At 46.8% G+C, this 20,942-nt stretch overlaps 3 protein-coding genes across 19 annotated transcripts in view; 2 read left to right on the top strand and 1 right to left on the bottom strand.

The window, feature by feature from the left end:
* TMC3 (transmembrane channel like 3) overlaps positions 1-3,433 on the top strand; it is a 46,884-nt gene extending 43,451 nt beyond the window's left edge. For all 8 annotated transcript variants that reach the window (XM_083475325.1, XM_083475324.1, XM_083475327.1 and 5 more), the window contains one exon: positions 1,298-3,433. In XM_083475325.1, the coding sequence (XP_083331451.1) occupies positions 1,298-2,159 (862 nt within the window). In that variant the 3' untranslated portion in view covers positions 2,160-3,433. The remainder of the gene's footprint in view (positions 1-1,297) is intronic.
* A 3,693-nt stretch (positions 3,434-7,126) lies between these two features.
* On the top strand, positions 7,127-16,945 carry STARD5 (StAR related lipid transfer domain containing 5). The gene is made up of 6 exons (XM_083475368.1): positions 7,127-7,612; positions 11,191-11,240; positions 12,390-12,522; positions 12,975-13,092; positions 15,187-15,280; positions 16,773-16,945. Exons 1-6 carry the CDS (start codon positions 7,142-7,144, stop codon positions 16,918-16,920), a joined length of 1,014 nt encoding a protein of 337 aa, XP_083331494.1. The 5' UTR covers positions 7,127-7,141; the 3' UTR covers positions 16,921-16,945.
* Positions 16,946-18,725: 1,780 nt separating this feature from the next.
* Positions 18,726-20,942, bottom strand: part of IL16 (interleukin 16) — a 72,736-nt gene continuing 70,519 nt past the window's right edge. For all 10 annotated transcript variants that reach the window (XM_083475297.1, XM_083475301.1, XM_083475296.1 and 7 more), the window contains one exon: positions 18,726-20,240. In XM_083475297.1, coding sequence (XP_083331423.1) covers positions 20,044-20,240 — 197 coding nt within the window. In that variant the 3' untranslated portion in view covers positions 18,726-20,043. The remainder of the gene's footprint in view (positions 20,241-20,942) is intronic.

Here is a 20,942-nt window from a genome sequence, read left to right as displayed (position 1 = left end):
GCGTTATTGGGTTGTTGTTTTTATTTTGATTATATATTTTGTGGTTTTATATTTTGATTTTGTTCTGTGAACCAGGCAGTATATAAATTCAATAAATAATAATAATCCACACTTCCGCTTGTGCCATGCCTAGAAAGCATGGTTCTGAGCAGTTATCGCTCATTTCCTTTATATATATATATATATATATATATATATATATATATATATATATGCTTTCGTAGATTTTCACGGGTACAGGAATGCAGGTTTTGGTGTCTTCGGGTGTCTTCCCGTGTAAGAGTTGGGGTGTCTAGGCGACGTTTCGACGAGGTCTCACTCGTCATCTTCAGGCTGGTGCTTTCGGCTTCTTGTTACTGGAACAGAGCAGGATCTCAGTGTTTGAGTTCCTATAAATACTGTTGAGGGGGTGTGGTGTATAGCCTCCAACGTTCTGGGCAGAGAGGAAGTTCCCAGGTTAGTGTGCCTTTTCTTCTTTTGTTCCTTAATTACTTGAGGGATATCTTGAGTGATTTCTTGAGTGATATTCTGAGTACCACTTAGGTGGGTCATTAGGTGTGGATTAGTTGCTAAAGCTTTCGTGTCTTGACCTCTTGAGCTTGTGAAGAGTTTTTCTGAGAAGATGGCTGTACTGCACTTAGTTGTGCTCTGGCTTGGCTTCGTGTATAGGGGCGAGCTGTGGTTTTGTGCCCTGTGCCAGCCAGATCTGTGTAGGGATTGCAGGGGGGTGCAGCATCCGGAGGTGCCACTATGGTTTGGCTACTGGATGGTGTCTGTAATTTATCTGTGGAGAGGGTCTGGGTTTGGGTCTGGTGTGGTTGATTGGTGATGGCGTTCTGTGTGCCTCTGGTTCTGGTGTCGGTTTTTGTGGGGAGGGCTAATTTCCAGATGTCTGGCAGGCGGGACGTGTCGTCACGCTTGTTCATGTTGTGAGGGTATATATATATATATATATAGGGTATATATATATATATATATATATATATATATATATATATATATATTTGGTTTTTTTAATATATCATTTTCAACTGTAATTAAACATACTTTTACATCTTATTCAAATTTTTGACTTCCATCAATCCTGTCTGACAGGAGTTATCGCTCATTTCCAAGGGGAAATCCGTTTTTTAGATAGACCGGAACAAATGGCAATCCAGGCAAAACCCAAATAGTTGGCCCCAATTGAGCGCTAAAGAGCTGTTTTCCCCAGGGAGAAAAGCAGGAGGAGAAGTGGAAGTGTGGATAAGCCCTAAATTAATCTCTCACACACTTTTTCTCTTTCTCTTTCTTGTAGATACCCAAGTGCTGCCCATGGAAGTGCAAGCGACCTCTGCAAAGCCAAGGCTTACACCCCTGTGAAGTACAAGAAGCGCCTAGAAGATGTTCACTCAGAACCTCTGTTCAGGAAGAGCCTCCGGCAAGCCAACCCCGAGGCTCGCGGCGCTGGCGGCACCCCTGCTTTTGTGGGCCGCAGGTCTCACACCGCCAGGTACTTCCTTGTCAACGAGCACGAACCCCGGAAAAAGCTCCTCCGCTCCACCACGCGGCTGCCGAGGAATTTCCGAATGGACGAGTCGGGGGACATCGTGGAGCTGTATCCGAGAAACATCCGGAGGTACATGGTTCGGACGCCACACAGGGCCTACTCCCCTCATTTCAGCGAAGAGGAGGAAGAAGAGGAGTTGAGGAGGGCTCTGGCCAATAGATCTCACCGCCCACGGTCGCTCTCCGATCTCCGAGCAGCCCCCCGCTTCTACATTGGAGAGTGTGCTGACAGCCAGATCCTTAGTAGCAAGGCGCTGGCGAAGATGCACTACAAATCTTGGGAAGATGGCTTCGGGCTCACGTTTGGCAGGCCCCCTCACGCCCACCGGAAGATTCACCTGAAGAACATTGAACTGGACCCGCGCTACCCGGAGCAGCACCTGAAGGCGAAATCCAAACACAAGCCCGAGCCGTCCCCGACGGAGTCTGACTCCATCTCTGTCGAATCAAGCAGTGACCAGCCAACTAGCAGCAACGACCAATACATCCAAGTCATCCACAGCAAAGACAAGTACCTGAAACCTGGAGCGACGTTAACCAGGAAGAAATCCAAGACTGGTGCTGACTTGAATATGGCCGAGGCTAATGAACTGATATGCTCAAATGTTTAGTAGGGAAAGACGAGGCTGCTTCATTCAAGAGCAGAGGTTCCTAAAGTTATTTGGCCTACAACACCCCCCCCCCCTTTCAGAAAAGAAAATGCAGTGGTACCTCAGTTTTTGAACATAATCCATTCCGGAGGACCGTTCGACCTCTGAAACATTCAAAAACCGAGGCACAAAGGGCGGTCTCCCAATTCAATAGAGAAAATTGTGAAAAACAACAGAGACATGCAGTGGAAGCCGTTTGACTTGTGAGGCGCAATAGAAAACAGAAGCATTTACTTCCGGGTATTTGGCTTTTGAAAACCGAAACTTTTGGCAATGGAGATGTCTGAAAACTGAGGTACCACTGTACTCTGTGTCTCCCCCCTGCCGCAGTAAAGGTTTTTCAAAACTGGATGAAGGGTAGGGTAGGCCACGGGAATAAAAACCCATGGGGTGGACCAGAGTCCAATCTGCCCCAGGGGTGGTGCCGCAGCCCACCTGCCATTGGCCAAATAGGCAGGCAAGCTGAAATCCACTTTCCGGGCTTGGTGAACCACAGCTTCCTATCAACCCAACTGGCCATGCTGGTTGGGGCTGATAGCAGCTGGGGTCCAGCCATACCCAGAGTGCCACATGGTACACATCCCTGCTTTTAAAACATTTTTGAAGCAAAGAGGCAATTGCATTGTGCTTGGAGCAGATACCAATCAGTCCTTATACTGAGCAAGATTCTCTATATTCAATCATTCGTGGCTGAACTGTTACTGTGAAATGATATTGCAGCGGTAGAGAAAGGCATTTAAAAGCACTCAAAAGAAACGTACATAAACCATTGTGTGAAGCTTATTCCACCCTCTCATGAATCTTGGTGTAGTGTACTCACAAGTAAGCCACAATGCATTCAAAAGGACATATTACTAGGTTAAGTGTGTATAAGAACACAACATGAAGTATTGCATTCTGCATCATTGCCAGAAGGTGGCGCTGCTGAGTTGCTCTCTGTTATGCTTGGGTACCACCTATGGCTGGAGGATGGTACTACATCTTCCAGTTCAGCAGTTGCCACATGACACAGGTAGCCCAATAGGGTTCCACCTGGCTGTATAAAATCACTCGGATTGGCTCCTCCTTGCTCCGAGTTTGTATGACAACCACTTTCAGATTGCAAACCTACTTAGCACCTCATTGCCTGTTCTGCCTCCAGATCAACAGTGCACTTTCTAACTCTGTACAATACAGTGCTCATCACTGGCATTAAATAAAATATTAAAAGCAGTAGTTGAACATAGTTGAAAACTCACGTCTGGTCAACTCCCTTCTTAAGATCAGTGTTTAGTATCTGCTTTGCTTCAGTTTTGCACGGTGCCCATTTCCAATATAATTATTAAGGCTGCAATATTATAAATCAGTTTAAAGTTTAATTGTTCTAAGAGGTGAGGACAAATCTCACTGAAACAGCAAAATATATTGGGCTGACCCTAACACAGACGAGGTGAGATGCAGGCCTCATCTGTTTACACACAGTAGCAGCGAAACTGGTTCTTCCACATTTTATGGTAGGTGGAGGCAAAAACGGATTGCAAGATTGGTCTGTAAACCCTGCCTCCTTATTTTATTACTGACGTACTCCACAAGGGTAACTTTATAGTGAAGCAAAAAGTCTGATGGCAACTTGGAGACTACAGTGGTACCTTGGTTAATCCGTTCCGGAAGTCCATTCCAAAACTAAAGCGTTCCAAAACCAAAGTGTGCTTTACCATAGAAAGTAATGCCAAACAGATTAATCTGTTCCAGAGTTTTAAAAACAACTCCTAAAACAGCAATTTAACATGAATTTTACTATCTAACGAGACCATTGATCCATAAAATGAAAGCAATAAACAATGTACTGCAGTCACACAATCAATCAATCAGTCAGTAGCTGAACTGGGTCCCACACAGTCACAAAAACAACAACAAAAAGAGCCGTAAAAACAAAAACACAAAATAAATAGCAAAAACAGACAGACCACAGCATAGCACTCAAAATGGAAGCGTGGTATTAAAAACGGAAGTGTAGCACTCAAAACAGAGTACATTTGGCTTCTGAAAAAAGTTACTTCCGGGTTTACAGTGTTTGGGTTCCAAAGCGTTTGAGTACCAAGGCGTTTGAGAACCAAGATACGACTGTGCAAATTACTATAGTCCATCTTTCCTCCCAGAAGCTTAAGAACTCTGACCCTTCCCCATTTTGCATTCGCAATCTGCTTAAACCAAACCAAACCTTCAGCTCATCTGCCTCATTGGTCTTCGGCTGGAGACCACAACCTCATCTAAGCTGGGCCACCATGGCAGCACTACCAACATACAGATATATCATGGAAATGATGGGCCTTGAGTCTGAAAAGGCTGAAGATGATTGATTTAGCTTGATATTGTCAAGAGCAGGGTTTCCCAAACTTGGGTCTCCAGCTGCTTTTGGACTGCAACTCCCATCATCCCTTGCTAGCAGGACCAGTGGTCAGGGATGATGGGAATTGTAGTCCCAAAGCAGCTGGAAACCCAGGTTTGGGAAACCCTGGTCTACAGCAACTGGCAGTGGCTCTTTGGGGTTTCAGACAGACGCCTTCCCCAGCCATATCTGCAGATTCCAGGAAGTGGGGAGGGCGAGGCTTCTTGTTATATGAGAAGACTGGCAATGAAAGAGAGAGGCGTGTTAAATAGGGCATAAGTGAAAACAAGATCCAGTCGAAAGTGTAAAAGGTTCAACCGGAGTGGGCGTAACCCTCTCCCAGCTGGTAATGAGCTGACAAAGCAAGATTCGTAGCGGGCACAAACAGGGCACATTTACTTTCTACATTTGGGCTAGCCACACCCAGTCTCTGTTGAGCCCAAATCTGATAATATCAAATTACACATGAATTCCAGCTCAACAGATTGGAAGCGTCCCTTTGCAACAGGCAATATATGCCATTGCGTGCTAGCAATGACCACTCCCCACATCAAATGGGGGTGCTTTTTGCGTGGTCGGGTGCAGCCCCCCCCCCCCGGATCCCAGTGCGCCCCTGGTAGTTCAGGCTGGCTTCATCCTTCCCAGGCTGGATACCTGGAGGTCTCCGCCTACCTCAGCCAATTGCCCAATCCCGCCTGGGGAGGCGTTGCCAGGGGATTAGCCGGGGAGGGGGAGGGACCGTCCTGCCCACACAACAGAAGGTGAATCCTACCTGTGGAGCGTCAGTTGGCTCCAGAGCTTCTCCCACCCTGCCCTCCCTCAATTAAGCCTTCTTTTGCAGATTAACCTCTTCTCCACAGGTACGCAGGTGCTGCTACACCAGGGTCGCTGTTGAAAGCCGGAAAGGAATTTTCCTGCATTGGCAGGTTTTACCTTTCCTATAGCAAAACGTCACAACTTTGGCGGTTTCAGGCCTTGGGCAGAATCCTTTAGTTTATCTTCCTAAATGGGGAGGGGCATGAAGCGGTGACCCACACCCCCTTGCAGCGGTGATCCCAGGGTTCCCCATTAAAGGGGTCTTGAGGGGAGGCATTGGCTGTAGGTTGTCATTGCTCTCCCCTCCAATGGCGGCAAAATGGGGGGTGGGCTCCCTGCTTGAACAGACGTTCTCCAGAGTCAGCCCAATCCCCACACATTCTGGATAACCCTGATGTCTCCCAGATCCCCGGCTGGGGACTGGGAAGGATAAATGCCCAGTGCCTGAGCCAAGGTCTCCCTACATCTGAAACTTAATAAAGTTGTGGCCAATTTAGCACGTTGTCTTGAGTCATTATTCCGCTCAGGGGTCGCCAGGGGCTGGGGGGGGGGGTTACTCAGCCTGTCCACGCAATTGCCATTCTGTTACAGCTGGTGAAACTGGACTCTCATGAGAATTAGTGGAAACAAATTGGACATGGCTGTGGCACACCTCTCTCCTGCAGCTGGGTCTTCGGGTCTTATTTTGCAGCAATACTTTCACCCCCTTTCCTATCCCATCTGCAGCTCAGTTGTCATGATCATCATGCAGAAGGCCCTGCGTTCAGTCCCTGGCATCTCCAGGATCAAGTGATGGCAAAGCCTGAACCTTTGGAGAGGCCACTGCCAGTCCCAGTAGACAGTACTGAACCAGATGGGACAAACTGTGGGCAGCTTCCTATCTATAGAGCACAGGGATTGCTGGACTGCAACACCCATCAGACTTAGCCAGCATGACCAATGGCCAGGGAAGATGCAGAATTTATGTTGTGGGGGGGAGGCCTTTTGTTGGGGGGAGGGCAGAACCAAGCTATCTGCGACTCTGATGGTCAGTTAGATAAGTACTTTCATTTACTTGATTTGGGGGGGGGGCAGCTGCTCCCCTGCACCCACCTGGCTATGCCCATGGAATGATGGGAGCTGTGGTCCACCACCAACAATAGGATACCACACTGGCTACTTCAATATAACTTTTTTTTAAAAATGGAGAACACACTACTAGCAGAGGTAGAAAGAGGAAAAACATCAGGTGCTTGAAATAAGATTTATTCCAGGCCTGACTTATTTTGGAATAAATCCTTCACGTTTTAGCCCAAGGGAGGATTTGTTCCAAAAAACACATCGGAGCTGAAATAAATCTTATTTCAAACACATGGAGCACCACTCCCTTTTTTCTTTTCTTACCTGCTTAAGTGCCAGCTGAGCATAAACACTTCATGCATTTTGCAGAGTTGCCTGTATCCTACAAAAACTCATACATACTCCAGTAATGTCTTGCTTACCCTTTAAGTTGCTACCCGATGCTTTGTTGATTGTTCTTGTTAGTGCCTTCTGGAATTCTGCCAGTAACGCGACTGGAAACTGAACTGTGAAAGGTTCCTGGGCGCACGGCCTCTATTTTATAGTACCAACTTTTATTCCCGCTTCAATTAAAATATACTGGGTGTTCCCATATATAGGGCACTCCCGTGGCGAAGTGCCCCTTATTTTTGAAATTTTACCCCGGCAACCCATTTACCGAGAGGGGCTAATGTTGTGCGCTGCTTTAATTTCCTCTTGGATGGATGAAAGGCATGCGCCTTCTTCACCTTTAAAAGCGCGGCGCGGGGGCAGCGGGAGACCGGCAGCCAGCCACCCTCCCTCTCCCACCCGATTCAGCAAGCGATGGCACGCAACAAACCTCTTCCCTCCTCCTCCGTTTACACCGGAACCACCGCTCCGCTCCGGGCCATTGATCCGCCCACGTGCGCAAGCGGCGCTCCCTGGGACAAGCCGGGGAGAGCAGCCCCGGCGCCGCGATGCTGCCTCCACGTGGGGGCGCTTCCCCGCAGAGGCTCGGCCCCTTTTCTGGGCCGGCCTGGACAGCTCCGTTCCCCCGCTTCCGAGCTTCTGGGCCAGCAGCCGGCAGCGCCAGAGCCATTTTGCCCTCCCTCTCGGCGACATGGACTACCGGGAGGCCGCCAGCTGGGCTGCGGAGCGCATGCAGAGCTATCGCAAGGACTGCAGCGGATGGCGCAGCTGCAAGCGCACGGTGAGGCCCGCGCGGCGCGCTTGGAGAGGGTGCCCCCCTTCTCACCGCTGCAGCCTGGCTGAGAGGGGGTAAAATCCTGGTGACTCTCCTTTTGAAGCAGAGGTTGGATGGCCATCTGTCATGGGTGCCTTAGTTGAGATTCATGCATTGCGCACGCAGGGGAAGGGGGGTTAGACTAGATGACTCTCGGGGTCCCTTCCACTCTACAATTCTAGGATTGTACCGCTTGTGGACGGGGCGATGCGCCTAGCTTGTTCGTCCTGAGTGAGCCGCTGCCGGTCCGGGCTGGCAGGTGGAAAAAGAAGCTGGCCCGGCATGTGGTGGGTGGCTTCCCTCGTGCGTGCATTTAATGCGCAGCGCAGGGACGCAAAATGCCACCAAGCTGCTTCCTCTAATCTATCCCTGTTTGTCTGCTTTGGCAGCAGCAGAAGGAATTGGTGACAAAAGGTTCTTTCCGGGGCCGCGAGACGCTTTGCTGTAGCTGCTGAATGTGTGTTGAGAAGGCATCTGTTCTGGCTTGAGTCCCCCGGGACCTTACAGCGTGGGGTGGGCGCACGGGTTATTGGAAAGGAGGAACAGTAGTAACTCAGTGTATAAAACTGTGCCTGGCATTGGAGAAAGTGGAGAGGGGAAAGTCCCCTCTCTCGTAACGCTAGAAGTACAGTGGTACCTCGGGTTAAGAACTTAATTCACTCCGGAGGTCCGTTCTTAACCTGAAACTGTTCTTAACCTGAAGCACCACTTTAGCTAATGGGGCCTCCTGCTGCCGCCGCGCGATTTCTGTTCTCATCCTGAAGCAAAGTTCTTAACCCGAGGTACTATTTCTGGGTTAGCGGAGTCTGTAACCTGAAGCGTCTGTAACCTAAAACGTCTGTAACCCGAGGTACCACTGTATTGGACATAAGACAGAGCTGAATGCTAGAAGATAAAGAGAGAGCAATTCACCCAGAGCACAGTTAAATCTGTGGAACTCGCTGCCACAAGAGGCAGCGGTGGCTTTCAAATAGGGTTGGGCAGATTCATGGATGATCTGAAAAGGAAACCTTGGAGAGAAAATGGGGAACAATGCATTATTTGGAAGGGGCAAGAGAGGGCATGAACCTTTTCCAAGTGCGTGAAGAGGGGCTTGTAATCTCCCACACACACACACACACACACACACGCCGCGGCCCCTGCATCTCTGAAATGTTGGAGGGAATTCATTCAGTTCCCTCTCCCCTTGAATGCTCTTTGGTGTCTATTCCTGCCTCGAACAAGCAAGCAATGTGACACTCATTGTTTAGCCTGGAGGAGGAGGGGGAAGGGGGAGGCATCAGCAGGTCTCATTGGTGCATCTGAGGACATGCTACAGTGTGATGTTGCCAGCTGGGAGGAGACAATGTGGTTTCAAGGAAGCTGCAGCCGCCAAACTTGTTTTCAGTAGTGCAGTGGTACCTCTGGTTACAGACACTTCAGCTTACAGACACTTCAGGTTACAGACTCCGCTGACCCAGAAATAGTACCTCGGGTTAAGAACTTTGCTTCAGGATAAGAACAGAAATCGTGCTCCGGCGGGGCAGCGGCAGCGGGAGGCCCCATTAGCTAAAGTGGTGCTTCAGGTTAAGAACAGTTTCAGGTTAAGAACAGACCTCCGGAGCGAATTAAGTTCTTAACCCAAGGTACCACTGTACTTTAAATTGTAAAACAGACAATTCAATAAAAAACATATACAAACGTTCTCCAAAATCCACAAGAGACGGTGGAAGGAGACTGGAAGAAGTTTAAGGAATATTTGAAAAAATATGTTAATGTTTAAACTTTAGAATAGCTTTGGAAGTGGATATAGGCTGTAGGGTTAGACGTAGAAGATAGGGTATTTTAAAATAGTATCATTTGTAAGTGATAAAATGTGAAGTTAATTTAAGTATGATAAAAAAGATGGTTAGAAATTATGATATATGTACGGTAAACTGCTAAAGATGAAGTAAAATGAAAATCAGATAGGTGGGACTTGGGGAATCCCACTTAACAATGTTTAGAAAAATAAGGATATGACAAGAATTTGTTCGTATTGTTTGTCTTTTCTGACTTTGTTTTTTATTTGTGTTATAAAATGAATAACAAAAATTTGCGGGGGAAACCAAAATGCACATGTATCCTGTGTTTTGTTTTAAGATATCACTGTTAGTGTGTATTTCTCAAGCCAACTTCTCACTGATCGGGGTCCTTAAGGCGTTCCTCATTTGTCTCTTGTGTGAATACCTTAGCATAGTGTAAAGGCACCCCTGTCTTGTCCCTGCCCCCTGGTGTATACACAGGCAGAAATGAACAGCTTCACTGCACCCATAGATATTGGGAGAAGCCGGTTCTGTTCCTGATGATGCTCTGTAGAACATCTGCTGTAGAAAGTCCCAGGTGCCATTTGCAGTAATGCCAGTCGGTGTAGATAATATTGATCTAGATCAGGGGTCTGCAACCCGTGGCTCCGGAGCCGCATGTGGCTCTTTTACACCTTTGCTGCGGCTCCGGGGCGGATATTAGCGAGGGAAGGAGGCGCATTGTGCGCCCCAACACTCCCCACTGTGGCGGGCGCTGTACTGGCTGTGACGTCGCATGGGGGCAGTGCGTGCGTTAGTCACGCACCATCCCGACGTTACCTTCCCGCCCGCCCGCTACATTGTAAGGGGCATGTACGCTGGTCACTGTTTTGAAGGGGAGTGAAGAACACACACACACAAAAAGGTAACTTGTTAATTTAACGTTTATTTCTATGAGGAGGAGTAATTCTGAGGGGTCAAACAAAGAAATAATTTAAAAAGTGACAAAAAAGTTATTTTTATAATGAGGAGTTTTGCGGCTCCCAGTTTTTTTTTCTCTTCGGAAACGGGTTCAAGTGGCTCTTTTTGTCTTAAAGGTTGCAGACCCCTGATCTAGATGGACCCAATGGTCTGACTTCAAATAAGGCAGTTCCGTTTGTTTATAGACAGGCTGGTCTAGTCTATGAACATTGATGCCACACTAAATGTGCTAGCCTTTGAAGTGCTGCAGACCTCTTTGTTTCGAATGGTACCCTATTTGAATGCTGGTCCTTGGCATTATTCCCCTGAAACAAATAAACAAGACTTCCAAATATGAATGGTGCATTTATTGGTGCATTTGTATCCTACATTGCCGTCAAGGAGAAGAAGGCAACTTGGATCGTATCCTAATCATTTGTCTTTTCAGCAAACCTGTAAGATGTAAGACAAAGAGTTGGTGACTGTCACAAGATAACCCAGTGAATTTCAGGGCTGAGTAGGGATTCAGACCTGCATTTCCCTGAATTTAATCCAGCGTTCTAACTAATTCAGCACACTGGTTTAAGCCACACACTCTGTCTCAAGCATGTTTCCCCACCTGCAATATAAGAGGATATTCATTCTAACTATCTTACAGGACCCTGTGCAAAATACTGAGATAATACTGAGAGAGCTTGAAATACTTCTAAAGTGCTATATAATTGCTGAGTTTTTTAAAAAAAGTTTTTTTAAAAAATAATCTCAATTGACACAGTTATAGTGTAGGAGTGGATTTTGACTGGTTTAATTTAATTTTTCTAGAATGAAGTTTCAATATCTTGGAGACCATCAACTGAGTTCCATGGAAACATGTAAGTAAAGTTGTACACACATACACCCAAAATGAGCATATTTATTTAGGAGGTAAATTACTTGGGGAATAAGGTAAATCCCACCACTTTGGTCACATCTGCAGTACAATCCTATATATTCTATGAACCATTCTGAGATCTTTTGATGAAGGGCAGTATCTATATTTAATAAATAATAAATAAATAAAAATATATGTCTGTTCAGAAATAAGTTCCACTGGGGCCTATTGCCAAATAACTTGAGTATAGGACTGAACGGGCAGTTTCCATTCAGTTTTTATACATCTGAGTTATCAAATGTACATTCCGAGCACAATTCAAAGTGTTGGTGCTGACCTTTAAAGCCCTAAATGGCCTTGGCTCAGTAAACCTGAAGGAGCGTCTCCACCCCCATTGTTCTGCCCGGACACTGAGGTCCAGCACTGAGGGCCTTCTGGCGGTTCCCTCACTGCAAGAAGCGAGGTTGCAGGGAACCAGGCAGAGGGCCTTTTTGGTAGTGGCACCCGCCCTGTGGAACGCCCTCCCATCCAGGAAATCTGACTCTTACAAGACATCTGAAGGCAGCCCTGTATAGGGGAGTTTTTAATGTTTGATCTTTTATCATGTTTTTAATATTCTGTTGGGAGCAGATTTTCTCCCCAACCTCCCCACACAGCCTCCAACCAACTGGCAGGCTAATTTTTAAAAATGTCTTCTACCAAGTGGACTATGGGAAGAAGAAGAGGGTGACCTGTCACTCCCCACCCTACATCAACCCACTCTGTGTGCATCCTGGTTGTGGGGAGACGCCCCTTTCTCCTCAACTAGCACGGACACCGAGCGAGCTGGAGGAAAGAGGGATGGAGCAATCCATCTCTCCTCCACCAGCCCATACCTGTATGAAATTTGTAGTCACCTGTAGGAGCAGGTGGATTGTTAAGTACAAGACCAAAGCAAAGTCATTGGCATGAATAATGCATTTCCAATACACATGGCATTTGATTTGAGTTTATCATGTGGATGGGACATTGAAAAATCCTTAGTCTGGAATGGGATCCTATCATCTCTAGCGCCAGAGGTCTGCCTACGGAGACCGAAATAAAATGAGGTCAATTTTTTAATTATTTGTTTATGTCTGTATGTCCCTTTTGTTCTTCCTTCCCCTGAAAGATACAAAGCGGAAGGGATTATGCCTGCAAAACCGGAGGATGTCTTTAAATGTTTGAAACCAGAGACGGGTGGACTTCGAGAAAAATGGGATCCAAACGTGAAGGAGATTGAAGTCGTTGAAGAGATTAGCGAAGTAAGTATAACACAGTTGGACTGTGGCAACTGGTAAAGTGCAGCTGCTACATTTTGGATCCATCTGCGCTTAACATTTAAAGTAGTCTCATTTCACTTTTAAACAGTCTCCCAAATCATGGGAAATGTAGATTGTTAAGGGTGCTGAAAGGCGTTAGAGAACCTTATTCCCTTCACTGAGCTACATTTCCTATAGTGGTTTAGCAATCAATCCCTCTTCCCAGGGAACTCTGGGAACTGCAGCTTCCGTAGGGAAATCAGAGTCTCCTAACAACTCTTGGTGCCCTTAACAAACTACAACTCCCAGGATTCTCTGGGGGAAGCTATAACTGTTTAAAGGAGTATGATACTTCTTTAAATGTATGGTGCAGATGAAGGCCGGGATGGGGTACCTGCAGTAGATCAACAAATACGCCCCAATATTACATCATAACCCTGGTATGTGCTTTGTAGGATGTTTCCATAGTCAGAACTATCACACCGTCGGCTTTTATGAAGATCATCTCTCCGAGGGAGTTCATAGACGTCGTCCTGATTCAGCGGGATGAGGATGGAACCATCACATCTAATGGTAAGATGGCCAAAGCCTAAATATATTGGCCCCCAGAGGCTGGTGCCCATGTTAGTATGATTACTCAATACCAGTGGCTGTGGGTATGGACTGGCAGCAACCTGAGGCAACCAGGAAATTCTCTTTCTGTGGTGCTTGACCTGTCATGCGCCATCACACACACACACACACACACACACACACACACACACTCCCCATAGCTGTCAACTGTCCCTTATTTGGCGGGAAACTCCCTTATCCCAGCGCCGTGTCCCGCTGCTGTCCCTTATTGATGATGTCCCTTAAATTTCCCGGTTTTCAAAGGAAGCAGCTCCTCTCCCTCCCTCCCTGCCGGCCAGGGAGGAGGGAGGCTCCAACTGTGTTGCTTGGCTATGTTGCTCACCCAATAAGAAGTCTAAGAACGACTGGGGGATGGAGCTTGCATGCCTTGTGCCGATCAAATCGGCCGCGTTGCCTGGAGACTCGCCTTTGCTCAGCGCTTCCCAGCGGAGAGGTGATGGTGGTTTTCCTTGCTGCATCCCCTTTGCCGGGTTGCTGCGCTGTGGGAACCACCGCTTGAGGCTTCGTTTGGCTGGTGGCTGGGCTTTCTGCCTATGGCTCAGAGGGGCTCAGAAGCTGAACATACCTGTGCCCAGAAAATCCCTTATTTTGGCTGCTGATCCCTTATTTTCGAGGCTGCTGGTCCCTTATTTTCAAATCTGTAAGTTGACAGCTATGACACACACACGCACCACTTCTTAGATATTGCTGCCATCAAGCAATGGTCTCACATGTGTGAACTGATGCTCTGAAAGCCAGTAGCCATTCCGTAACAGCATAGGTGAGAGACCCAAGAATCTCATACGTAGCACAGAATGCAACAGCCTGAAAATCTCAGTTTTGATCCCCACCAACAAAAAACCAAAAAATTCCTAGAAGCTGGCAACTAAGCAATTAACTGGCTATTTCAAATCAATATGATGCACGCGCGCGCACACACACACACACACACTGGCTACCCCCTGCTGCAAACTTTGTGCTTCTTGCCACCTAGAAAGCTACCTTGCATCAAATGAGACCGTTGGTCCATTCTAGGGTGTGTACTTTTCCTACACTGTCTGACAGTGGGAAATTATGGTCCTTGGGATGCATGCCAAGCAGATGCTGTACCAAAGAGTGGACTTTCCCCTAAAAATAAAGTAAGACTCTAGTCCTCATGGATAAAGAAACATAAGAAGCTGCCCCATTCTGAGCGAGATATTGCATTATAATGTTGCACCTCACCCTGACCTTAAAAGTGTTCCACTCTGTTAGGTTGACAAGGGGTTGCTCGTGCGCAAGCAGGGAAAACCTCTCCCTGGCTGGCTGCTAATGGAAACTTTATCTGTCCGGAGAGCCACTCACCCGTGGCTGACTCAATCTCTGGCAGAATCCGTGAGTGGACGTTTCTTAAACTTCTTCCATCAAAGAAGCTCCTTGATGCCGAGTCTCCGCCTTCCCTCTCTGCGCGAAAGCCTTCTGCGCAAGGAGGGCGTGGGCAGCGGAGGACCCCTTCCTTCCCCGCTTGTCCCAGGCAAGGAGTCGTGGGACCGCCTCGCCACATCCGACTCCTGCACCCCCTCTCCCCTGGAGCTGTGCTTATTCTCTTCCCCAGAAGAGAAGCTGCTTCTCCCGATCTCTGGAAGCTCTCTATAATCCCTCTGGCTTTTGCTCTCTCCCTCCGGCACTGATGGCAGTTCCCTGACACACTCCTCTTGCTGTTTCATTACAGTTGTACCTTGGAAGTCGAACGGAATCTGTTTTGGAAGTCCGTTCCAGTTCCAAAATGTTTGAAAACCAAATCGTGGCTTCTGCAGCCAATCAGAGCTCCTGCAGCCAATCAGAAGCCACAGACGCCCCATCAGATGTTCAGGTTCCGAAAGAACGTTTGCAAACCGGAACAATCACTTCCGGGTTTGTGGCGTTTGGGAGCCAAAACGTTTGAGTTCCAGGGCGTTGGGGATTCAAGGTACAACTGTATTTCTACTATTATTATAAAATTGAAAAGGCTTTCTTTTCCCCAAAGCACTAAACGGACTTTATCTTGTGCATTATTTTCATATCTCTTCCTTGCAGCAACCAATGTGGAACACCCGCTCTGCCAACTTCAACCAAGTTACGTGAGAGGCCTTAATTATCCCTGCGGCTGTTTCTGCATCCCGGCCCCAGGGTAAGATGGGTGGAAATGTTGTAGTACCACAAGCATGTACAGCGGTACCTTGGTTCTCAAACTTAATCTGTTTGGGAAGTCCGTTCCAAAACCAAAGCATTCGAAAACCAAGGCAGGCTTTCCCATAGAAAGTAATGCAAAACGGATTAATCCATTCCACACTTTTAAAAACAACCCCTAAAAGGGCAATTTAACATGAATTTTACTATCTAACGAAACCATTGATCTACAAAATGAAAGCAATAAACAATGTACTTCAGTCACACAATCAATCAATCAATCAGTAGCTGAACCGGGTTCCACACAGTCACAAAAACAAAACAATAAAGCCACAAAAACGCAAAATAACTAGCAGAAACAGACAGACCTCAGTATAACACTCAAAACAGAAGTGTGGCACTCAAACGGGAAGCGTAACACTCAAAACGGAGCACGTTCGGCTTCCAAAAAAAGTTCACAAACCGGAACACTTCCAGGTTTGCAATGTTTGGGTTCCAAGTTGTTTGAGAACCAAGGTACCACTGTATATATATGGTGCATGTTGTTGGGTTCTTGCTTTCATTGAGTGAGAGGAGTTGTTGCAAAGTTTAGGGAAAGTTTTGCCCACCATCCAACTAGATGCTAAAGCCTCTAAAGGCCAATTTGATACAAGGAGACTGAATTTGCTGAGAGATGCAGTCAGCTTACTGCAGGTAAAATGGCTGATTGTGAGCAGCTTCTTCCTGGTTCATTTTTGCAAAGGCTTATGGGAGGTTGGGGCCTTTGAAGCCAGAGTATCATAATGCCCTCTTATTTCCAATATATGCAGGCTTTGAGTACTGTTGCAGTATGGGGCTCAAACAGCACACACATTCCCAGAGTGGTTTAGCAATCAATCTCTCTTCCTAAGGAATTCTGGGAATTACAAGCAATTCTCTGTACCCTCAACAGGCCACAATCCCCAGGATTCTCTGAGGGAAGCCATTCCAGTTAGAATGGTAACATAATTAAAATGGTACCATAATTAAATTTATAATGCAACATGGGAGACATTGCCACATGTCCTGCTATTCTGATAATGGCCACATTAACATCATACAAAAGCACTGTGATACCAATTTAAACAGGCGTGGTTTTCCCCCAAAGCATTCTGGGAGCTGTAGTTTTCAAAGGGTGCTGAGAGTTGTCAGGAGACTTCTGTTCCTCCCACAGAGCTACATTTTCCAGAGTGATTTAACAACCAATCCCTCTTCACAGGGAACTCAGGGAATTACAACTATGTGAGGGGAATAGAGGCCTCCTAACAACTCTGAGCACCAATTAATGAACTACAGCTCCCAGAATTCTTTGGGGAAACCATGACTTCTTGAAGTGGTATCCTAGTGCTTCAAATATCAGAAACCTTGGGCCACATGGGTGGGACTACAGGAATGGGCTCTCCTGCATCTTTGGCTAAAACTGGTGATTTCTGCTGACTTATTTGGGGCTTTTTGCTTTGTTTCTCTCCCTACAGAGAGCCATGTAAGACGCAACTCCTCACTTTCTTTCAGACAGACCTAGCCGGCAACCTTCCTCAAACAGTTGTGGAGTCCTTCTTCCCAAGCAGCATGACCGGTTTTTACAGCAATCTGACCAAAGCAGTGTTGAAACTAGCGGCTTAAGCAATTAAAAACAAACAAACTCCAATTGCACATGTGTGCGCACAGAATTCTGTGATTGCCCTCTGCAAGTAATGTGGGGATGTGGGATTCAAAACTGTGGCAGCTTTGGGGCATGATTGAAACAAAGTTAAGCAATTGCAAATCCCATTGGTTTTTAGTTGGGGAAGATTTTTAACAGATGCCTTGACATCATCAGGGCTTGCCTTACAGTACTTTGGTATAATCCTGGGCTGGTGAGTACAGTGGTGCCTCGCAAGACGAAATTAATCCGTTCCGTGAGTCTCTTTGTCTTGCGGTTTTTTCGTCTTGCGAAGCACGGCTATTAGCGGCTTAGCGGCTATTAACGGCTTAGCGGCTTTAAGAAAAAGGAAACAAACTTGCAAGAACTCGCAAGACGTTTCGTCTTGCGAAGCAAGCCCATAGGGAAATTCGTCTTGCGGAACGACTCAAAAAACGGAAAACTCTTTCGCCTTGCGCGTTTTTCGTCTTGCGAGGCATTTGTCTTGCGAGGTACCACTGTATTGAGAGTCCCAACAGTATTTGGGGTGGGGAGGAGACCACATTGACTACCCCGTCCTAGTTATTTTGCCATTCTATAATAATTATGAACTGTGGTTTTCCAGTACAGCGAAGGACCCCCTTTTGATTCCAGTTTTTTTAAATCCTGGGCTGTCATGAGTCCCATCCCACTTTAGAACACCTCTGGAATCCCTGAACATATTTGTGTGTGTGTTCTGGGGGCGCTACCATCTCTGCAGTGATGGCTTTGCTTGTCCAGACGCCTATACAGTGGTACCTCGGGTTACAGATGCTTCAGGTTACAGACTCCACTAACCCAGAAATAGTACCTCGGGTTAAGAACTTTGCTTCAGGATGAGAACAGAAATCGTGCTCCAGTGGCGTGGCGGCAGCGGGAGGCCCCATTAGCTAAAGTAGTACCTCAGGTTAAGAACAGTTTCAGGTTAAGAACGGACCTCCAGAACGAATTAAGTTCTTAACCCGAGGTACCACTGTATAGACTCAATGTCGTTCATTCTAATGATGCCTTTCCAATCCAAGCACCAAGGAGTCAGGTGCTGCTTGCATGACAAGCAAAACATGCTAGCAGGAAAAACTGTGGGTGGGGTGGCTCTTGAAGGGAAACTATCTGCACACTTCTGCCCTAGGGTGGGAAGCACGTAACTTGTGATCGCCTGCCTATAAAGTCAGCTGCAATCCAGGTCGATAAGATCTGGGTAGCCTAGCAGCCTGAAGCAGAATCCCATGCGTGCTGCAATGCACACATGGAACTGTGGGGAAATATCCCTGCTCTCGTTTGCTTGACCAATGAAGGCAGTTCCACCCCATTGAGCTGAATGGAGAAGACCTTCGTACCCCTGTGCCTTCTTCCCTTCCTCCTTGTGTTTTGCGTTGTTGGGTTTTTTTAGATTGTAAGCCTGCAGGAAGGAACTGCCTTGTTTTTCATGGCTTTGCTTAAGCAACTCTGGGAACCTTTGTACAAATGCTGTATGTCAATAAAAATACACACACACTTGGATCTGGTGTTAGGTCTACAAGGCCTTACAGTTTGTGGGCATCCTTAGCCATGCCACGGTAATCTTAGCACAAATTCTCCTTGCTGTGGATTTGCTCATATTCCCATTTACCAAACAGCATTCAGGTAACAGCGTCTGTGGTGGTGGTGAGAGCATCACACAAAAACCCACCTCTGCTGATAGAAAGCCAATGTATCAGGGAGAAAAGTTCAGGCTTAGCCTTCTCTCTAACATGCTAGTCTTCTGTGTGCAGGGATTTTTTTTGAGAGAGAGAGGGAGAGAAAGAGAAGCATTTAAGCATGTGACCTCCTACCTGCACCATTTCACAGCCCCACCATGTGCGATTTGGTTCTTCGCATAGCTCAGGCAATAAAACTCTTCTACCCTTTTTGTTTTTTATGGAACGTAAGATGGTTAAAGGTAAAGGGACCCCTGACCATTAAGTCCAGTCGTGGCCGACTCTGGGGTTGCGGCGCTCATCTCGCTTTATTGGCCGCGGGAGCCGGCGCACAGCTTCCGGGTCATGTGGCCAGCATAACTAAGCCACTTCTGGCGAACCAGAGCAGCGCACGGAAGCGCCGTTTACCTTCCCACTGGAGTGGTATCTATTTATCTACTTGCACTTTGTTGTGCTTTTGAACTGCTAGGTTGGCAGGAGCAGGGACCGAGCAACGGGAGCTTACCCCATCGCGGGGATTTGAATTGCCGACCTTCTGATCGGCAAGCCCTAGGCTCTGTGGTTTAACCCACAGCGCCACCCGCATCCCATAAGATGGTTAGTACCTTGTAAATTAATCATAAACATAGTCATAATAGATGGTGCTTTTGAACTGTCGCTGGTGTGTTTGTGTTGTGGCTGGAAAGCCATGGTACTTTGAGTGATCAGGCAAGTTCATTAAAGAGGGCTGGGTGGTAATTACAAGTAAACTTACAGTGATTACAACAGTGATGATTTATTTGGGCAACATAGAACAAAGATGAAAGATGTTGCTAAATCAAGTGTCCCTGAGCCAGATATGCCCACAATCCATGCACGGTCCTTAAGTGATGAGGCCATGTGTTCCCGTCAGTGTTGCACCACGCGCCCACTTTCTACATCTTGCAGCAATAGAGGGTGCCTCATGTCAAAACGTGCCACGTAGACTACACATGTGGTTCCCATCCATAATGGGGATCCATATGTCCAGAACCACTTCCATGAGCCACTCTTCCCTGCCAGATGTGGGTGCATGTGCAATGTGCTTCATCAACTCATTATGCAATCAAGACATGTTAATTCATCAGCGTCTGTTTCACCCCCAAGCTGTTTTACAGGTTTTGGCTCTTGAGTTGCTTGTTAACAAAGCCTCCTTTTAATTAGTGTAACCCTCGCGGCAGCTGCTTTATTAATACTGGGACCACGACCAACCAAGCTTTTGACATACACCTCTTCTCAGTCCTGGCCAACTTTCTCTTTGCTCGCAACGAACATCTGGTGCTGGGCACCAGGGTCTTCTGTGGCTTTTGAGTGATAAATGAAAGCTTTTTTGGTCATTGTTTAACATGGGCAGCAGTTCAGGCTCTGTTCTTTCCTTTTTTAAAATCGTTGTCATTCCTCTCCATGGAGAGATGCCGTAGGTTTGCTGATGGAGTTTTTTCTCTTGATGACAGCATTAATCGGTCCATCGGGCAACGTCTTGATGATGTTCCAGGCTTCGAAACGAGTGAGCCCTTGCATCAGGGTTGTGTGCACCTGTAACAACTCGTCTCCAGGCTGAACTGTGGGGCTGTGTTCCAATGCCGCCCCTAAAAGAAGCAAAAGGAGTACAATAGGCGGCTTATGAGAATATGGTATATGGGAAACAGTACAAACACATGGAGAAACAAGCCACTTCTTCCAATGAAGCCTTTGGCACAACCAGTAGTTCCCATTCCTAACTGCAGGGATTGCCAACATAGTGACCTATATGTCTCATTGTACCACAATTCCCATTGTGCTTGAGACCATTGGGCCAGTGGCAAAAATACACATAAGAGACATTCTGCAAATGTTACCAGTGTAAAGGTGTGGCATTTTCCCTCCTAGGTGTGTGGCATCATACTGGGTTCATAAGGAAAGGGTTAACTTATTGTAAAATGACTAACCAATGGGAACCCCAGGGGGCAGAGTTAACAGGGTATAAGGTTTAAGCACAGAGGGCTTTTGGAGGAGTTAGAGTTAGGGTGGTTGAGAAGATGGTCTGGAGTTAGAAGAAACAGAGGGGATAAGTCTGTGGGTTGGGCTAGTCTGATGTGAGAGAGTGAGAGAATCTCTTAAGAGGAGTCAGTCAAACAGTTGATATAATCAGTCAGAAGGTATTAGGAAGGTATAGGCCGGTAAAGAAACTAAAGTTAAGATACTGACAGGAATATTATCTGAGAAACCATAAACTTGTTAATGTTTGTAAAATAAACTTGTTTTTTGGTTCACTTTTAACAACTGACTGGACTCAGTGTTTTACCAGAGAG

This window comes from Podarcis liolepis (assembly GCF_965112155.1).
Source record: "Podarcis liolepis genome assembly, chromosome: 14".
NCBI lineage: Eukaryota > Metazoa > Chordata > Lepidosauria > Squamata > Lacertidae > Podarcis > Podarcis liolepis.
Note: the sequence above shows the minus strand (reverse complement) of the source record. Positions and strands in the feature narration are given on the sequence as shown.